The 20,936-nt window shown below is 38.4% G+C and overlaps 1 protein-coding gene and 1 long non-coding RNA gene across 2 annotated transcripts in view; one reads left to right on the top strand and one right to left on the bottom strand.

Moving 5' to 3' along the window:
* HAAO (3-hydroxyanthranilate 3,4-dioxygenase) overlaps nucleotides 1-3,017 on the top strand; it is a 35,865-nt gene extending 32,848 nt beyond the window's left edge. Inside the window, exon 10 of the mRNA XM_074579568.1 lies at nucleotides 1,159-3,017. Within this exon, the coding sequence (XP_074435669.1) occupies nucleotides 1,159-1,237 (79 nt within the window). The 3' untranslated portion in view covers nucleotides 1,238-3,017. The remainder of the gene's footprint in view (nucleotides 1-1,158) is intronic.
* On the bottom strand, nucleotides 164-10,527 carry LOC141740619 (uncharacterized). Its single transcript, XR_012586098.1, has 3 exons — nucleotides 10,406-10,527; nucleotides 8,519-8,623; nucleotides 164-993 (listed from the first exon to the last, which is right to left on the bottom strand). It is a non-coding gene; the product is annotated as an uncharacterized LOC141740619 (long non-coding RNA).
* Nucleotides 10,528-20,936: the final 10,409 nt, after the last annotated feature.

The raw sequence follows: 20,936 nt of genomic DNA, 5'->3' as shown, positions 1-20,936 counted from the left end.
AAAGGTAGACAGCACAAATACACCAATCGGCAGTCACAACAGATCTTCTAAGCCTCAGACCAGGCTTAACCAACATCAGTGCAGCAAGATTTGGGGTTCAGACTAAGAACACAGGTCTCTTCCTGGTGTAGGATGCATATGACTGATTCATAATCTTAATCACACGTGATATATGTAAAGTGAAAAAAACCACAACAAAACAAAACAACAGTGAAAATAGTTTCCAGAGAGAACGGAAAGGGAAAGTACTTGCCAAGCCTTATGATGAGTGGCATAAGCTGATAAAGTGCCCACCCTGAAGATGAAGGATGATGTATACTCACTGGTAATGCAGTGCAACAGATTATAGGCAGATAACAAAAACGGCCTTCTTTTCTACAGGAAAGATCTAGTAAATAGTAGTGATGACTTGTGGCCCTCTTGTACACCTTTTGTACAGCACTGAAAACATTTGCTGAAAGAGCTGAAACCATCCAGCTGTGCACAGAACTGTTCTCTGCACCTGTGATCCAACATGTAGCCACCTCTTCCCTTCACCATTACTTCCACCACTTATGTGAAATCACTTAAATTAAATTAATTCCTAGTCCTGCAGTCTAGTCAATGAGCGTGTGTTTTCAAAATCATGGCATGATGCACGTGCAGAGATCTGCCAGCACAGTTCATATTGGATTAAGACGTTTATCAGATCTGCACAGCAGGCATCTTTTATTGTATGCATCACTATTGCACACTGATTGATCTCTGGCCATCTTTGCAATTGGCGCAGAAGCAGCTAATGCAAAAGCAATGACCACAAGGAAAATACCATTGAATTTGTAGATACTTATTTCATTAAAATAATATCTGTACTGAGGTGATTCCGTTTCAATCCTCAGGTTACTGAGATCAGAATAGATGCCTTCCCCCTTGGCTCATCCATAAGTAGATGTACGTTCATCTCTGCCGAGTCATGATGTTTGGGTTACGTTAGTGATGGTGAAGAGTAATTCCCTGAAATATCACAAGATATATCAACATGAAAAGAGAGCAAGCGTAATCAGAACAGAACCTGTTTGTTTTCCCCTACTTTTCAGTAGCATCAATGTTTCTAGTTGTTGGTTTGAGTGTGTGGTTTCCCCCATATGCATCAGATCATCTCTCTCTCTATTTTTCCAGGTACTGCTGGAAGAGAGCAGAAGAATGTGTTGCGCTCTGCATTGCTCAGGATCCAAAACGCAAGCAGCCTTATACCTAGGCTCCTGTGCCAGCTGACTTTGATGATAACTAAGTTTAACCTATTTGCCTTATCTTAATTAACTTTTTAGCCGGAATGCCTGAAAATTTGAATAGTCTAGCACAATGATTACATTAAATTAAGAGGAGTCAAGTGCTGTGCCCAGTTAAAACTTTTGCCCCCCCCAAGTAGTTAAAGTTTCAGCAAAATCAGTAATTTCTTTAAAAAAATAGTTCTCTGAAAGAAAATGAAAATAGATTCAAGTAGCGGGATTACTTATGTAATAATGTATATGATACTACCTAGAATAAGTTAAATCTTTTCAAATGCAATTCTCTGCCACAAGGTGTAGAAAATGAGATAGGACAGGTAATGTTATGCCTACTTAGGGTGCAGTCTCAATTTCCTTGTCTCAGTTTTGTCATTTGTAATAAATCGGGTATAACGTTAGTTACCCAGCCCACAGTAAGGGAGCTTTATTGGCAGCAGCTCACAGATCTTCCGAGTTCTTTAGCTAAAAGGCCCTTTAAAAACCAAAACAAACTGTCCACTGCACTGCTCGAGGATCTCAGAGCTTTGTGAAAGAGAGAAACGTAAAGGGGGAAGCAGTATCTGCAACAAGCCGTATCTGCCACAATATCAAGCATTACTTAGATCACCACCGTACTTGCTTCAGGTAATTTATCGGTTTACCAAATCCAACAGTGCCGTATCAATCACACATACCATGCTGGATGCTGTCTGTGCACTACGCTATCAAGAACATAGCACAGCAATATGACTTAACACAGGAGCATCCCAGTCACGGGTGTTCTGGTGCAGCAGCAATCTCCAGTCAAAGTAGCTTAAGCGTGTTGGAGGACACGGCAGCAGAAAAATTATTATAATGTTTCTGCTATGTGCTAATTCTTTTTGAACAATGATGTTTCTTGCAGAAATAACAAGTGTCAAATTATCTTTTCCTGCTTTTATTCCAGGAACTCTCCGGGTGGGGGGTGGAGGAGGTGTATATGATTTTTTTTTTGTTGTTCTTGACATTATTAACATCAGAAAACAAGTTGCTTAAACATCTGCAACTATTATCAATAGCATGTTTGAGAAAGCAAAGCATTACCATTTCTTGATTTTTTTAAAATTCTAATTAAGTTCAGAAAATATTTCTCTAATATATCTCTTAGCTACAAAGCTCATTAAACTGAGGTGTCATGTGTGGGTTTTTTTCAAGTGTTCATAAATCTGATAAGAAAGACGGCTTGGCTTTAATCTATAACTTACATTTAAGTTCACTAGCTTTTCTAGTAAAGCATACAGCAGAATTTTGCTACATCCTCCTAATAACAGGGGACCTAATTTGAGATATTGAGCCCAGTCCTTAAGGCTATATTGGGTGTGAGCTATCACACATGAAAAGGAGATATAACACTCCCTTTGAACAAAGGAGTCATTCTTCTGATCACCATCGGTATTGGTGTGTCTGTAGAATTGCCTGCTCCTTGAGTGAACATCTATGGTTGAGGGATCTAGGGTAGCAAAGTGTTATATTTTTAGTCCACCAGTTACAGGGTAACCACTGCAATGCCAGCTATGGATTTACTTCATATCACAGAAACGTTTCTATTTTTCACTCTGAATGACAAGTGGACAGAACACAGCAACATGTAGAACAACATCCAGAATAATCAACAGCTCTTTACCCACCAAGAGGCACTGTGAGCCATGGAAATTTCAGAATAAAAATTAAGGCACCTCTCTTCCAGCTTTAGAGACTTAAGGATTTAAAATAAAGGCTCCACTTAAACTACGTTTGTGCTGAAGTCCTTTTATCACAAATTGTGCTTGAACACCTGAATTCTACCCAAGTCCCATACAAGGCACCTCAAATCAGGGCACCCAGACCAGAAGCATCAAGCCATAGCTCCGTCACCTGCAGTTCTGCCACTGCCAGTGCTCAGAAACCAGGGCTGAGCAGGTCGTCCTAAAGGCTTAGTTAGGCATGATGTCTGCAAAGTGCCCTAATGCACTCCTGTTGACAACGTGCTTGTGCATGGGTGTCCATGACAACACACCAGCCCAAAACCATGTCAATTGTATATACAGGACTTTTTCTTTTCTATGCAAAGTGTACCTGCACCCTGATTTGGGAACCCATTTTCCATCTGAATTGTACAGATATTGTGTCACCTCTCACTTAATAAACTTATACATTTTGGCAGGATTGTGCTAACCTCATTTTATGGTCTTGCATAGACTGTCCATCTGTTGCTTGCTGTTTCTCCAAGATTCAAAAGCAAAGCCTTTATAAAAATGTATATTCTAAGCAGTATTATAATAAAGCCTACACAGACCAGAAGCCATACCTGTACCATGCTGCATAAATGAATTATTACCTTAAATACACGGAAGACTGTCTAGAATCATAAGCTGGAGCTGACTTGAAAGCTTAGAAACACCCACAAAGGAGTTTGAGTCTACCTACAAGCATCCACAGAGATTCCAAGCCTGAATCTCACCTATCCTACAAGTCAGCAGGAGCTTTCCTCTTCACTTCGAGTGGAAAAAGGTGATGCAGAGCAATCCTGCCAGCTCTTGAGAAAAGTATCAAGGGAGGCTATCATGGTTCAGTGCCTTTAAAATGCTTAATCCCAATGAAAAAACTGGTAAATTTCATGAACAGAAAGATAAAACATTCCTTTTTAACTATTGATATATTTTGACTTCTATTATTATAGCATTTAAATGGTATAATGAGCAATATAAGCATTATTACAGTACTTCAAATCGAGCCAGTATCTTACATCTTACAGTCAGTCTTTCAATTCATGCAAATTAGCCATATAGATCAAAAATATTTAAATCATTTAGTGTCTCCTCCTATTGCCACTAAGCTAGGCAGGTCTGACCTGATAGGGTACTGATATTCTTATTTTGAGCTATGCTGACTTACATGAATTATGGAAATAAATTGATAGTGTCTCACTATATTCATCCTTATTAAGTATTGAAATATGAGACAATAACAAAAATATGTTGATTAGCAAGGTTACATTATACATTAGCACCAGTTCAAAACTAGTATTGATTGAAGTAATCATAATACTTAAAAAAAGAAATAATCCTGGTACAGTAAATAAAGCTTAATCTTCACCAGCTATTTCTATAATATTGAAATAAGACCTATAAAAAGCAACTTTATGCAAAACACATATATTTGTGGTTCCAAGAGAACTACTAGAGGAAAACAATGACCCTCACAGATCATGTAGTAAACGTATCACAGATCAACAGCAGAGCTCAAGATTGTCCTATTTTTTTTTTTTTTTAAATAACACAGTTAAGGCAAGACAATGATCTAATGGTAACTACATTTCATCTTGCAGTGCATAAACTGACAGCTTGTAAAAGTCAAGAGAGGAACTCTTCTTCCTCCATGCTTGCTTTATTTTTAGATCTTGCTTGTTCCTTTGAAGTAACAAACCCTACCAAAGGCAGAAAACTGGACTAGGTGGATCAGTAAACTAGTAAAATCAGGTGTGTTATAATAAACTCTTTCCTCAAATCTATGCAGCATTTACTCACACTTGTAAACCAATGTTATCTTGTTGCCTGAAGATAATAAATACTTTCATTCTGTTGTTAAAAACATTAACCATACACTGATTTCAGTTCTTCAGCCACATTGATTTTATAGAACAGATGCACAGAAAGCAACCCTCCCACCATCACTGCATATAAGTAAAGGAAGAAAAATGACTTAAGCTATTTAACAAATTCCTACAAAAACAGCTTGTGTTCATAATGCAGACATCTTAGGGCTTTGGGGTTTTGTTTTATTTATTTTATTTTCAGTTAATAATCCAGAGTGCACTTGAATGAATGCTTCAGGCTAATGAAGGTCATCACCTCCTGGTCTGTTTCTGATTGACTACAAAAGTAATTGTAGATCTACTCTTCAATATCAAAGTATGCAGAATAATAGCTGATGGGACCCAAAGTAAAAGTGGTGATTTTAAAGTAATAATGAATAAGACAAAGTTAATATCTGCCTTGCAGCTCAGAGTAAATACCTGACCTACGGGCCCTAGCACTATCTGGTACAGAAGGATCTTATGCTGGATCCCATCAGCAATATTTTCAGTGACTGTCCAGAAAATATGGTAGTGCATAAAAACTCTCCCTTTTAATGTTACTGGAATTTTAATTGAAGCTTGAAAGCTAGGGATATAAATATACACACACACAAAGTCAGACATTTTGGCGAAGTTTCGCCTAATGGCAAAGTCATCAGGCAAATCAATCCCAACGTACACATCAGATTCCCTTCTGCAGACAGCTCTCCTCTTTGGGGTCTGCAAATTGTAGAACAATTCTTTCTCAATTGCTGTTTCTCTAGGTTAACTACATCTCCAAGGTCTTTGGCCTGGTAATTCATTATAAATTGCATCAGGACCACATGCTGGAAGGTTTGAACACTGCTTTGTATTTTTAGAGTTGCTAAATAGGTGCACGTATGTGGCCATTACATAGCTAAATAAAAAATTATGTCCCTGGTTTGGGAGATAAATTGCACTGAAATTGAAGCAAAATTATCTGGGTTCTAAAAGCACTACATTATATAACCTCATAAGCCACGGAGAAAGATGTCATGGCTGTGACAAAGTAAAGTAAGCATAAGCACGCTGGGAGCTTCAGTGAGGAATTTGGGTACATCTTTATCATGTCAGAGAAAGATAGGACTTCTGCAGTGCTGTACAACTATATGTACCAGCAAAAAATATTAAAGATGTTCTAATATTTTTCCCCTTGAAGGAAACTAGGTTGCTTAGAAGGCAATACTAAAGCACATAGGTGATGAAGCTTGTACTTCACTCATAGCAGTCTTAAACCTTCTATGTAAGTTGCCCGTAAGTTCAAACCATATGCTTTATGGTTTGAAAATAAATTTGACAATCCAATTGAACAAAGCAACTAAACACGTGCCAATGCGTAGAACTGAAGCTCGAAAGCTTCAGCATACAATTTCCAAACACAGCTGGGGTTTGATCCTGAAATACAGTCATTACACCTTACCTAGCTCTTTGGTATCTCTCTCTCCCTCCAAAACCCCCAGGGCAGCATCTGGACTCCACGCAGAAGGCAGATTTGGGCACCTCCAAATAGGCTCCACAATAACCAATGTGCTGAGCAGAGAATGGCACACACAACACACAGCTGTCCACAGCTGAGCTGCAAGGAAATGCCTGGAGGGTCATTTAAATGCTGTGCTCTGCTCTCAGGGTGCTGCAGAGAGCCACCTCCACTGAGGAGCCACAGGGCCCTGTACTTTACTTTTTCTAAGAGCTAAACAAAGCTCATTCTCTTCTTGCAAATCACAGCCAGAGAGCTATAACTTCATTTTACCCAATTGTCCTGGGAAAAGAGCAGTGTAGCAAGCAGCAGAAGCCACAGGGATAGCTCCCATCTCCACACAGGAGCAGGAAGTCAAACTCAAATTTTTGCTATCCCGCAGGAACATTTCAGACACAGGTTCTGCTGTTAGGGGCATTTCCACTCCTTCTTGGTGCAGCTCCGCAGTATTGTGGCAAGATAACTGAACCCTGCAGGAAGCACCGCAGTATTGCTTGTGAGCTAAAGGATAATTCCTACTCCCCAAATGCAGTTACAGAAAATTTAGTCTATAAAATAAAAGCAAGTACTGACAGAAAGCACATGTCATTACAAAGCCATTGTTCCAGCAGCAATTATTTGCCTGAACACATTTGTGATCTAAGCTGTCTATAGCATCTTGGCATACGTTACAAAATGAAGGTGAACAACACATTTTGACTTGGGAAAAAATCATCAGCAGATTGTCGAACCACAAATAGATCAGCTTTGTTTATGATAACCTGAGAAAAATGTTAACAGTTACTGATAGCTGCCTGATATTGGCAACTAACAACCCACATGGTTCAAACCCTATATGCTTTACTACCGAGTGGCAAATAAACATTCAATGCACAGGTCTCCTCATTAGACAGTATCTTGTTATTCTCTTCAGGAGGAGAATGGTAAACACTGAATGAAACCGAGTAAAAGCTTCACAGAATGACAGGAATTCATTTAATTTTTTTACCCACCAAAACCTACTAGATTAGCTTTACTTTTAAACCAAGATAGGAAACTGTATGACAGCACTGGAATCAGGAATCAAATTGCCTTATCCTATCAGACAGAGTTTAAAATGAAAATTAACTAATTCTGGCTTCTCTTTCCAGTATGGATGACAACGTTCAGTTGTCTAAAGCTATTTCTTCCATCTTTTGGACATAATGTAGGCAATTTACACCCAGTTCTTCACTGAAAGCAATTTGCCACCACTTACATCTTTGCCATTTTAGATGCAGCTGCCCTGATTTCTGCCAGTATATAAACAGAATCAGGCTGCTGCACTACAATAATGCAAATGTTGCTTTGCTGTGTTCTGCATCCCCTAAAATTCCACCGCATAGTTTCATAGAGTTTATATTTTATATATATATATAAACACACAGACATATATACACACACACCTATATATGCCTTATGAGTATTTTTATGGAGTAATTAGTTGTATCTTGCTCATACTGGTGAAATTTGTGCCAAGCATGCTGTGCGTGCTTGGCGTTTTGTAACATGACTAGCCCATTATTGGCAGTCAGAGAGATAGAGATTGATACTAAAGGTCATTTTTATTTATGTCAGACACAGGATGTTTCAGAAGCTTTTACGGAGCAGCTACATCTGTGCTCTCTGGTGGTTGGAACCACTCCATACATACTGCTGGAGGACAGAAAAAGCAGATTGTACAAGAGGGAAGCGCTATCCTGGGCTTCACTGGAAGATGACTACACTAAACGTTCCACCTAACCCAGCTCTTTCACAGCATCCCAGGCAGCGGGGCTGTGCAGCTCACAAACATTCCTCATTAAAACCCAACCTTTGGCCCTCCATATCAGTTTTAATCTAATAGAAAGGTTTCGTGGCATTTATTTCCTCTATAGCAAAATTAACTCTACTTGCAAAACTTCCTCCCCCTCAGAGGGAAATAAGATGTAGGCTTGGAAGACCAAATCCACAATGATATTTAAGTGCCTGAGGAACTGTGCCAGATCGTCTGGCAGGGGAAGCTAAACAGACTCAATTTTAAAAAGGAGTATAGTGAATGGAGAGACAGACTGAAGGCTCAGGAGAATGAAGTACTCTTGTTATCTACTATGGGGGGAGCTGTTAAGTGGAAAAGCAAACTTCTTTTCTATTCTTGCTCATCTGTGTGCTTTAACCTACCATTAGTGCCATCTCCACTCGTATTTGAGACTGGCCTTTGCTGCAGCTGGCACCAAGTTAGTCACAGATGCTATTTCCATGACATCCACATGACGGCAGTGGGAGCTGGACAGAGATAAACACAGTTTGTATGATCACATGAACAGTCATATTCAAGTTCCTTGCCATGCAGGACTAATAAAAATACTCTTTATGAAAGGTATTAATATTTGTCTTGCTTAAAAATAAGACACATAGAAACAGGAGAAAATATTTTGAAACCCCGTGTTACTGATTATTTTATACAGCCTGTGTATTTTGTCATTAAACTGTTATTTTCCATAATTATTCCTTAACATTTTGTATTGAGCCCATTTTATTAATTTCCTCATATGTCTGTATTGGGACAAATGCTATTTTCAGCTGTATTTGTGTAAATATGTAGCTAACAGAAGTACCCTGATCTCACAGCACTGGAACAAGAGGACAATTTGGCTCTCTATCTACATAGGCATTATAGCTAAAGCCTGACACAATGATGGAACTGCATCAGTTAATGAAGGCTCCTTAACACAAGGTACACTCCAACGCAACATTTCTAATCTGCAGGTTGTAACTTCACTCTAATAGTGCACCTTATTCAAGATAAAAGAACAAAACACTTGGTGCTTTAACACACTTATTATAGATGAGTTAGTCTTTACAGAAATGCTAGAAAAACAGATATTATTAGCTGCATTCTGTTGAAAAGGAACAGCTTCCAGATGCCAGTGTTAACACCTAGATACATGCAGAAGACAGAACTGGAAATCAACGAGAACATCTAAAAAAAAATAATAAAAATCTCAGTTCACTAACTTCTTACTCATTATTTTGGAATTCAACTAAAAGTTAAGTGTAGTTCAAAGCAATCTCTAAAATTAGCTTATTAATCATCTAAAGATAGAGAGTTATGAATTGAAACTGAAAGACCATTCATTTTAATTTTTTTTTTTTTTTTTTTAAGATTTGACCCTGCCCTAGCAAAGATTACACCTGCTCAGAGCAGAGCCTGCAGTAGAACAATGGAAAGCATTCAAATGCCAGTAACGTCTCCCATATTTGTATTCCTAAAAGCTCAGCATACAGAAGTCTTTTAAAGAAAAGAAAGAGGTTCGTTTGAAAATATTTTAGGGTACTAAGAGCTAAAAGAGATTTCTCCAATTCGTTTTATTGCTTTCTCAAATAAATGCACACTATTAGAATCTGACATTCATTTATCTGATTTGAAGAAGGTTAGGAAACATATGCTAGAACAAGCAAGTAGTAGTTCTTGTGCACGTGTTTTAAAGGCACGCAAAACCCCTTTCACTCTAGTGCCTGATGTGTTTAGGGAAATAATAGACATAATTTAAGTTATCTGCCATGAGGTCTTCACTGAAGAGGTTCATGCTGTGAGGATTTCCATGGCAACTACTTAAATTGGCATAAGTGTTCAATTTTGAAATTGAAAGCCCAGGGACATGGTTAGCTACAGTAATAATACCAAATAAACCACCTAAACAGAGATCTTTCATTCAGGGCCAAGTAAACTAACTTTCTTCTGCCTCTATGGGAACCAACTCCAGAAGCATTCATTAAGTTCAAAAAACTTTGTGTTTTCTTTTTTTTTTTTTTTACAAGAAACAAGAATGCATTTGCATATACACATATAGCTAAAATAATGAGTTCCTTAAATTCTCTAGTATACAGTACATCAGGCAGCATATAGAAAGTCTGTATGAAGATTATACCAGGGTCAACTCAAAGAGGCACAAAATCAGATTTTGTGGAACATTTCCAAGTCTATTGAAATTGACCTGCAAAGAGATTCCAAAGAGATGACAATCCCTCAACAGTTATTAAAATATTTAGAAAACAAGTACTCACCAATCTATTGAAGCTGCTACAACAAATTGAAGTTCTGTCATGATATAGCAGTAAAAAGGGGAACCTAAATTAATAAGCACTGCTCCAGAGTGAAAAAGAAGAAAAAACAAACTTATACCTGCCTCAGCAAACACAAAACTGGATCAGCCAGATCCTTTATACCTGTTTCTATTCCCTCCAGGTGCAGTCTTGATCTTACCAGGCATGAGTTAAGGGCAGGAATTAAGCACACTCTGCCAATCCCAACCTGCAGACACTTTAGAGATCACAACCAACCAGCATAGATGCAATCCAAGGTTAATTTATAATGGGATGATAGGGAACAAGTCCTAAAACCACTTGGCCCCAACTAATTCTTCTCAGCCCCGGTCTTCATGGTGATTGCTTGATCCAGCTGAATGTATTCATCTCACAGAGCTGACGGCTGATACCTTTACTTGTCAGCTTAAGTCATACTTTAAAAGTTCTCTTTCTGCAGTATAGTTCAGTTGATACAGATCATTAAAGCTAGCTTGGAAAATACAGTTTACTTTTATGCAATCATCTGAAAGAGAGAATTTTATATCAACTCAAGTAAAGCTCCACAGAATACCTAGGTTTTATATTCTCTTTAATTCTCGCATCTATTTCAGACCTCCATTAAAACTGCGTAACATTAATTTATTCAGGAAAGCTTAATAGTCTCCTATTGGAAGTTTTCTCCATTAAGTTGATATTACTGTCACTTCATGGAAGGCCTGAACAGATGTCCTTTTTTTCCTATAAGCACTTGTCAGAGCTATGCTCACAGAGGCAGTTTCTTACAGTAAAAGTGCCTGGAAATAAATGTTCTCTGTGATATACTATCTCATCTTCTTATCCTCTGACTGGTCAAACAATGACAAAACCATATTGTTCCCTTTAAAGGACATTTAAGGACTCATTCATGAAAGACATAATAGTGGTGGAGAAATGTATGAAGGAAGAGCAATGAGTCAGACTGTCCGCAAACACGTCAGCTGGAGGAAGCCACGTTCATCCAGGCTACACATGAACTCCCTGAACAATTCTACTCTGCCTATTTTTAGCACTGAAAATACTCTAACTTTTATTCTCTTGGGAAAAAGGAAGATGGGAAGGATTAAAGGGACTTGCCCCCGGATTGCACTGACAGGCAGCAGAGCCTTTGCTCTGGGTGGCCTTCAAGTGAGACTGAGCTAGAGAAGAACAAAGGAAGAGTTAATGCACAAATTCCTATACCTGCTCATCTGCTAGGGTCCAGAAAGCAGGAACTGAGTGGCACAGAAACAACTCCATTGCCAGAGGTGACTGGGGGGGCAATATTTATTCTCACTGCCCCCCGCAGCTAATGTCATTGCCTCTCAACCTGGGCACTGGAGAATGGCATATCCGCCTTGTCTTTATTTGTTCCCACTGAGTTCATTAAGTGCTTTTCTTCGCCAGGGATGAAAATATTGAGTTCCAGAACATGCTATGTGTACATTTTTTACTGCATTCACTACCACATGCAGCTACAAAGCAGGTGGGTAAGACATAGTGTGGTCCCATGTGGCTTGGATAGACATTGCTATTGCTGCATGCTCAGGGGAGTTTTTGTTCAGGATTCCCTGTCCTCTAGGAAAAAGCTAAGCCTTTCTCTGCTTAGGCTTGTGCTATTGCCAGAGACCAGGAAGGAAAAACAAAGCTGCACAGAAGGCAAATCTCACTGTATTTGAGTGATCAATAAAGCAAATACTCTATGATGTAAGGCTTCCATTCTCAGCACGGCACTGTAAAAACTTAGATTGAGACAATCTGTTTCCCTGAGGCTTGTAGGCTAAATAGCAAGCTAGAGAAAGGGAGCTACACAACAAGCAGAGAAAGGCATCTGACAAAAGTGTCATTAGCCCTCCATTTGCTTCACCCACAGCATATGTTTGTTTCTTCTCAGAGTTGGCATTTTCGAAGGTCTGTATGCTCAGTACTTATCCTAAGTATCCAGCAGCGAGAAACAAAGACTGCATAGTCCTCTGAGTTAAAAGAGTTATTGTGTTGAAACTTTTCTTCTCTAATCACTCTATGTTGTGAAAATTCAGGTGCCTGACTGGGAAAAAGACATCTAGAGTAGAACGGAGATGACTAAGAAAAAGATTCCTGCCACTTTAATTGCTTTTGTACCAAGATATTACCTCTTGATGCATAAACATCAAATTAGCAATATTCTCAGGGTGAGCAGTAATATGGCAATCAAATAATTCCTTCCAGCTATATAGCAACAACTATGTGCGCGTCTGTCCTACTGTCTTTTCCTCAGTGTTTGGTGCACTGCACATTGAGTATCCTTAAAAATATCCCTATGCTGTAGACACTATTAAATTCCAATTATTCTATCCCTTTGCACTAGCTTCATAACTTTGAAGCTTACCAGCACTTGTGTTTCCATTTTACAGAGAGAACTGTATGCCATGGCCGGCACCAGTAACATGGGAGTCAGTGAGCCAAAATGTTACTTCAAAACCTGTGTTTATACACTGATGGCTCTCTCACACATTCCACTGGAATCTGCTCCAGGGAATTTGAAATCCAGCATTACTCAAACCAGTTTAAAAATAATCCTGATATTCCTTATCATTAAAAAATAACTTTTATATAAAGTAATTTTCTTTTTTTTACCCATATTTCAACTTTAATCAGATTAGTTTCTGCAATATTACTGTCCTGTCACTACCTCACACCTTAATATTCTTGATAATCTGAGTACGTATTTTATCAGCAGTTTAGACATTGTCTAGGGGATCTTAATTCCCATTGCGAAAAGGAAACTACTCACATTTTGGAACTGTGAGCATGGCACAAGTTCATTCAGGAAATTGTCTTGGATTACCCTGTGATTCAGGATGCATCTCTGTTGCTGAACAGGCAAGCACTGGAAGTGAGACTGAGAGCTATTCCCAGCCTTATCCCGCAGCTCTGTTCTGGGGCATTCCAGCTAGTGCCCTTCAAAATTAGGAAGTACGTTGAGGGAAGAGCACTCCTAAGGACTACTCCATGCAGGATGAATGAGGTTACAGGTTTGTCTCCCTCCAGCCTTTGCAATCCTGGGGCATTACCCCGTCATGGTTTTCATTCTCCGTCACTCCTGGCATACCCTCATACCACATCGCAGACCGTAAAACACATGGCACAAGCTCCTCAAGCCAACCATGTCCTCTCAGTAAGCACACTATCTTTTAGGAACTTCTCATTTAGACCATCTTGTTTGCAAGTTAAAACAAGCTTACGTTATTATTATCCACAGCTCATTTCTCACATCCCCCAGAACCACAGATCTATAAATTTATCCTCTTTCTATGATGTATTACCTGACTATGCTAATACGTATAGCCACGTTTGAATGAGAACGTTGTTTCAGTGAACGCTAGGGATGTGTTCCCTGTTCTCCAAGTTCAGTCAGCAAAAACTCAATAGATGTCAACAGAGTCAGTCGGGATTTTCATCTGTATAAATAGGAGCCGGATCTGACAGCCATACAAATTACATCTGTTCCATTGCAGCCATCTGTAATTCAATCTCCAAAATATTAATCAAGTTTATCTGACATGATTTTTCCTCCATCATCAGCTCATGCTGCTTATTGCTTCTTGGTCTGTTACCCTTATAGACTCGACTTTTATTCCCCTTAATATTTATGCCTTTACTTTAAGAGAGTTTGAGTTAGATTTATTGGACAAACTTTTTAGTGATCAACAACACACTACTGTCTCTTTAATTGTTCTATACGTATCATCTGTTTGCTATATGGCTCTCTGTGATCTGGTTTTTGCTCTGCTAACGTAACACAGTATGTTTAGCTTTAGCAGTACATTTCAGTATTACAACTTTGTATACACTCAAAGACTAGTACTATCTTGATTTTTATGCCAATTTCTTTGAGTTTCATGTGGTTATCCTGAGTTCTCAGACCTTACTTTGAAGTGAGGTTACATTTAATTTTTCTCAACAATGACAAGGGCTAGAGTACTTTCCCCCACTCCCCGCCCCTTATAATAAAAGCTTTGATTTATTTAAGCAGGTCATTTCTGTTGAAATTCAGAAAAACACTACCTGTTTTGAGATCTGACAGAAACAGCTATACTATAAAGTCTTTTTGAAAACCTGTTGATACTTGTTTTTCTGTGGTAAGATACTGCAGTTGCACTATCACATCATTTTACTTTACTGTATTCTCCAGGGATGACTGGCTGTCCCACTTTTTTTCTGTGTATTCGTTCAGCTATATTTCATATTATTTTTTCCTAGAATTAATAAGCCATATAAACATAAGAATCAGAACATATGCATCTAGAGCTCTCCCCCTCTCACATCACACTATATCAAAACATTTCTATAGTCCAATCTTGGCCACTGAATCCACTTAAATAAATATGGGATCATTTCACGACAATTTAAATTTGCAACTTCCATATATTATGTGATTTTGAAAAACCTCCATTGAACTTCCTGAAAGTATCTTCTTTCCAATTCTTGTTATATCTCATTAACTAGTCTAAAGAATATTTCAATAGAAGCAAAAAAAACAATCCAGGTGTTTTATATTTTTAATAAGTATCTTTGACTTCCCTTTAGTTTGACCTGCAACAGTCCACCTTGTCTGATCTTTGGGTCTTACTGATGCTATGTATGGTATATGGAATCTCTGTTTTTCTTAAAGAATCTTTTTGTATCTTATTCGTCTTCTCATTACCCACCATAGAATAGTGTACCAAGACAGTAATTTTGCTACAAAAAAACATATAGTGTATAAGTCCACAATTGCTTGAATGGGATAACAACGAACATTGGGTCGAGCCAATCTAATTTCCATCTAGAAACAAGGCAAACAAAGGAGAAATGGTGACACAGAATCACAGAATGGTAGGGTTGGAAGGGACCTCTACTGTCATATTTTGACCCCACTCAAGCCCTAGACACTGGTTCACTTAGGAGGGAAGCAAATCGAGGAAGTATTGTCTAGGTGAAAATAATCTCAGTTGAACTTTAAGTGATACTTAAAACTAGTTGAATAAAATACTGCAGAGAATTGGTAACCGTTGACTGGCAGAATGGTCTTGCATTCAATCCTGTATAAATCACAGTAATCTGGATGATGCAATAGAATATGAATTTATATGAAATAGCACATGAATTTAAAACACATACAATCCCAAACCAGGTAGAATTCCAATATCCTAGAGGTCAGGCTTAGAATTCAAAACTTTCTTGATACATTTGCAGAAAGTTCTAAAAACAATAAAGTGAAATTCGATGGGGACAACTGAACAACAATGAACGCACATAAGCACAAACAAATCAACTCCATAAAACATGGGCAACAACTTGCTATGCAGATGTTATACTGGAAAACATTTGGAGGTTATTGTGGATCACAAGATGAAAATGGATCATCAACAGGACATTAAAAACGAAAAAACAGACTGTACTGAAATGCACAAACAAAATCCTGAAGGAATGCCTTCCAGTCCATGAGGTACTTACAAGGCTGCAGGAAAAGTCTTGCTTTCAGTTGTGAGTACCACATCTCAGGAGAGAGGTAGGCAATACATAATTATGACCACCGTCCCCCCCAAAAAAACCCCACCCTGTAAAAAAGTCAGTCTAAGTTTTTTGATTAATATGCAACATCTGAATACTTTCTCCACTAAAAGGGAGGAGATGCTTGTTCACGAGTCTTCATGTAAAGTTTGTGTTAGACTTCTCAAAGCAAAGCATCTTCCAAATATTTCCACAATATCATACACTTTTTTTAAACCCCAAAATTTTATTTTTAGATTTTAAAACCTTGTCTGTATCAGTTTTGGGGTGTTCCAGTTCAACCACAACATGAGGGGGGCAGAAATTAATTAAACACAGGCTGGTTCTTCATCTCAATGTTAATTTTAGGTACGGCTGATAAAAATCGGAAAGTCTGACATTAGTAAAGCAGTTTCTCTGTATCAGGTGCTTATTCTTTTTGCATTCTTCAAATGGAGACTTCAAATTAGAAAGACTTGACCTATTCATCCCCTGGCACAAGGAAGTCATAATAGACAAGAACAGAGATGTTTCTACCCAACATTACCAAGCAAAAGTCAAGAATCTTAAAAGAAAATTACCTCAAAGAGGCCAAAGGACAGCCAGTGTTAATAATGAATTATAATAAAATCTCAGGAAAAATTTTCTTCTTCCGCCACTGCAGCTCAAGAGGATAAATCGCTTTTTCATTCCCCAGAGGGCAATTTAGCCTTCATTTCAAAGGAATTCTAAAACCTAGCAACTCCAGACAAGACTCTTCACATTTAGCCACTGCTCTACAAATATTAAGGGTGCTTAGATTTTTAAATATTTTTAGGCACGTTGATTTCGCATAAAGAAAGATGTAAATTATCTAATTTTGACCTCACTATTTGGCTCAACTTTTTATTAAAGTAAATCTAAAGTAATACCAGGTAAAGTTAGGGGAATTGGTACTGATTTCAATAGCGGGAAGTTGTATCAGAATACATTTCCTAAACAAAGGACACGTTTACAAAGATTTTGTTATATCTGGTACAATGTTTGTTATCTCAGATGGAACCAATTGCCTTCTGCCAAAATTTAAGAGTTTAACCTTTAACAGTCAATATTGCTACTTTCAGATACTAAAAATCCTAAGCACAAAACTAATTTAAAAATTGTATTTTGTAAAAATAAAGAAGTATTTAAGAGTTCCATTTTTACCCATCTACTTTAGGTTTAACCCATCTCATTTACAAACTTCACAGCATTATCTCAAGAGCTAGAGATATCTAGGAAGCAGGAAATATGCTGGAATTTATCACTCCCTCCCTCCCTTCCTCACTGTCTCACTGCCAAGAATTATATGACTGAGGAAGAGCTGGCAATTCTGGTTATCAGAATTAAAATGACAAACTGGGTGTCTAGGGTTCAAGACTGTAATCCAGACAAGCTGTTGCTCCTTCTCTTTCCTCATATTTATAACAGCACCTGTTCCCTCAATCTTCATAGTGCAGCAAATCTTCATAGAGGAGCAAAGTTGAAGAAACGAGGCAATTTTCCCTTTTTTTTTCTCATCTGCGTGGCCTTTTGCCTAATTACCTGCCTGCCATGCAGTACACATAGCATGTGAAGCCCATTTTCACAAGACATGAGCCACTACCTTGTTATTTTTGATGGAAAGAAGAGAAGGAATTTTCAAATTGCAGTGAGGGAGGATGATTACAGAAGGCACTCTTTGTAACTGCTGCCAGCTTTGCAAAACTTGGCTTAGTAAAAGAAAGACAAGTGCATGAAACATGTTTTATCGTTGAGCTCTCCTGCTTTTTTCTTATCAGTAATTAGCACGAGTAGCAGAATGTGTGCACTTCCTCAATGGAAGTAATTACTGCATGGAGGGCCAGAAGTTTTCAAACCAAAGCTTTAAAGACATCAAAATGACATTGGCTTTCCGCAGGATTTCTAGAGGGACAATTTTTTCCTTTCTCATTCAAAAAAATTTCATAACTGTATAATATTTTTGTTACCACAGTCTCTATTGATAAAAGACAGCATAATAGTGGCTAGGCATCCTTCAAGGCTGGACCAAAATTTCTGTACTGTCATGATGAACTATGACAGAAACAACAGATAGCCAGCACTGCTGTCCAGATCTTAAAGTACTTTTACCCTCACTGATGAGTTAGGCTTTCCAACTTTACTCCTGTCTTTCACAAACTAGGTTTTTTTTTTCAGGCAGGAAAAGACTGTAGTCTCTGGGAGGGAGAAAATAGGAAATTTGTAACCAGGCAAGAAATTGAAAACAACTCTAAGTTTAGGTTAAAGGCAGAACTTTTCCCCCTGCCCAATTAAACACAATAACTCTGCCGTCTCTCAACAGATCTGCTTCTTCAAGTCACATAAATGCTCTTCAGTCTCACACAGAAGAGTAGAAGAGATCACTGAGGTCAGTGTGAGACAGACACATCTTGCCTTTCACAGGACTGCTGAAGGCACTGAAGTACACCCGATAGCCCTGTGTTCACGCTTCTTACTCATTTGTGAAAGGTAACCAGAACCATTTTCAGTGGGAATAGTTCATGATATTCAAGGTTGAACAGAAGAAAAAGAACAAGCACAGATAGAAGCTAATGTGTAAAGAAGGGAATAAAAAAGGTCACAATGATGAAGAAGGAAAGACAAATAAACCCCACTGAAAAGAATTACATCCCCATAACAATGGCTCTCAGAAGAGGCTGTTCTACTGGTTCCTACAGGGTTGAAAGGCATCAGGCTGAAGAGAACAATTATTACTGGTAAATATGGAAGAGTATCATGCTGCCATAACTATGAATAGATGTTCCCTTTCCAGTAACTTGAAAAGTGCAGCTAAATGTTTGAGAGAGATGTAAGTTTCCAAGCCATAGACACAAGCGTGGGATGCCCTAGTGGCATCCCAGCAGGTAAGTGACAGTGCTATTTTGGAAGCCACATTCAGCACGTACCCAAATTAACAGCATCATAGAGAACACATTTCCTCTACAGTGTTCTGGGGAAGTTTCAGAAACTGAGATGACAACATGATACCAAAATGCAGCCAAATATATCTGCTATTTTAAAACAGCCTAAGACTAAAGAGTCTCCTTAAAGCCATAGAAACAGTTGTTCAACACCTTGTGCCAGAGAAACATAATAATAAATCCAGCATTTCACCTGTGGCCCAGGATCACAAATATGAGTGATGAAGGAGTTTGATTTTGATAACATGTTTTGTGTTCATCAAGGAATGGTAAAGGAAGAGAACTTGTGGTTCAGCCTGGAGGAGACTAGGATGGGTATGCTTTGCCCCCAGAGTATGTACACTATACGCTGAAAGAGAGCTTCAAATACGAGGTCTATCAATATTGTCATTGGACATGAGTCACTGATTGCATCTTGGTAGTGGTCTCTATCATCATAACAAAACAAAACAGTTTTCGAAAAGGGACAAAAAAAGATAGGTATTTCCTTCGCATGGAGGTCTTTGGGGAAAGAATCTCAGTATCATTGAACAAAGACCAGATTAAAACAGATCAAGAATTTTCCTATATTTGTAAGTAGGAACAGTTTTTAGGGTGAGCTGCTGTTGAACGGTCATGGCAGATAATAAGGTTTGTAGGGCAGGGTCTCTGGCTTCAGAGTACAGTTAATTTATAAATATCATTTGAGACATTTGCAAAATTACTCATCTGCCTCCTCATGAATGACCAGGCAAGTTATTTATTTTACTCTCTGTAATTAAATTGGTTAACTTGAAACTGAGTGATTCATACTTTATACAGAAAATTTTGTCACATAGTTTTCTAATAATTTTTTTCCTTCCCATTCCTCTACGAAGAATTTGACAAGGCTGGACTTAGTGGATTCTTTGGCTTTTAGTTCTGTTCATGAAAAACGTGCATGGATCAGATCTCCTGTTCAATCACCCAGAACTTTCTATTGATATTTCCCAGGTAACATCAACAGCCAACAAATTCTTAGCCTTTCTGCACCTCTGTGTAATGCTAAACTGAGCACATTCCACAAGCCCTGGAAAGGTCTCCTTAACTCCATTTGTTTTCTGGAAGGGGCTCATTCCATTAATCACACTGACAGATGGGCTCACATTTTGTACTATTGTCCTACCTGACACCGCTTTCTTTGGCTTTCATAGCAAGACGTTTATTACTGCTAATGACCAGGGAATAGCAGGTATGCCAGGACTTCTGTAGTGTCCAAGCATCTCCTTGAAAAATAGCATGCTCCTGAAAGAGTCCCTGTCTGTTCTACATGTTCCTTTCCTGAAATCCTTCCACCCTTTTTCTTCCTGCTTATGTCTGAAAAGAAATTAAATTAATATTCTGGATGTCTGGCCACATCGCTGAAAATACTTCTTCCTGAAAGCACTGTATGTTTGCAGCACTCGTTAGAGTGTGCTTACATAAATGCGTGCATGTGTATAGTCCCTACCTTATATCTTAGTCAACCTATCTGACTCGAATTTTGCCATCTCAGAAGGTGACAGTTAACTCCTGTTGGAGCATCTGGGGACTCCAAGCACATAATGATGCAGGTACAATTGAGGACAGGTCAGACAGAAGCTTAATTAACTATGAACACCGGGACAGTATCTCTCCCTCTGCTCCCTGGTTCTCTGCCAAGTGTTTGCAGAGACCCAACCTATATATATATATATACTGTTTCAGAAAGAAATGAAAGAGGTGAGGAAAACCAATCATTTCAATGTTAACAAAGCCGGGTATCCATCCCTGGGGGGATGAACTCCTTAAGTTGCTTGCTAACTGCCACGTTTCTAAGGAATCAAACAGTAAATAACATGACAATATGGAAAGATGTCTCTTGGTGGAGCCTATAGGAGTGGTACACGCAGTATTAGCTTAGCGCAGAACCAGCAAGTTTGAAACAGTCACAGATTGCTAGCTTTTAGTTGAAAGGAATGTTATTTAAGTAAAAGTTGCTTCTTATCCAGACCTCTCAATCTTAAATATTAATAATTTTACCA

This window comes from Larus michahellis, chromosome 3 (assembly GCF_964199755.1).
Source record: "Larus michahellis chromosome 3, bLarMic1.1, whole genome shotgun sequence".
Lineage (NCBI taxonomy): Eukaryota > Metazoa > Chordata > Aves > Charadriiformes > Laridae > Larus > Larus michahellis.
Note: the sequence above shows the minus strand (reverse complement) of the source record. Positions and strands in the feature narration are given on the sequence as shown.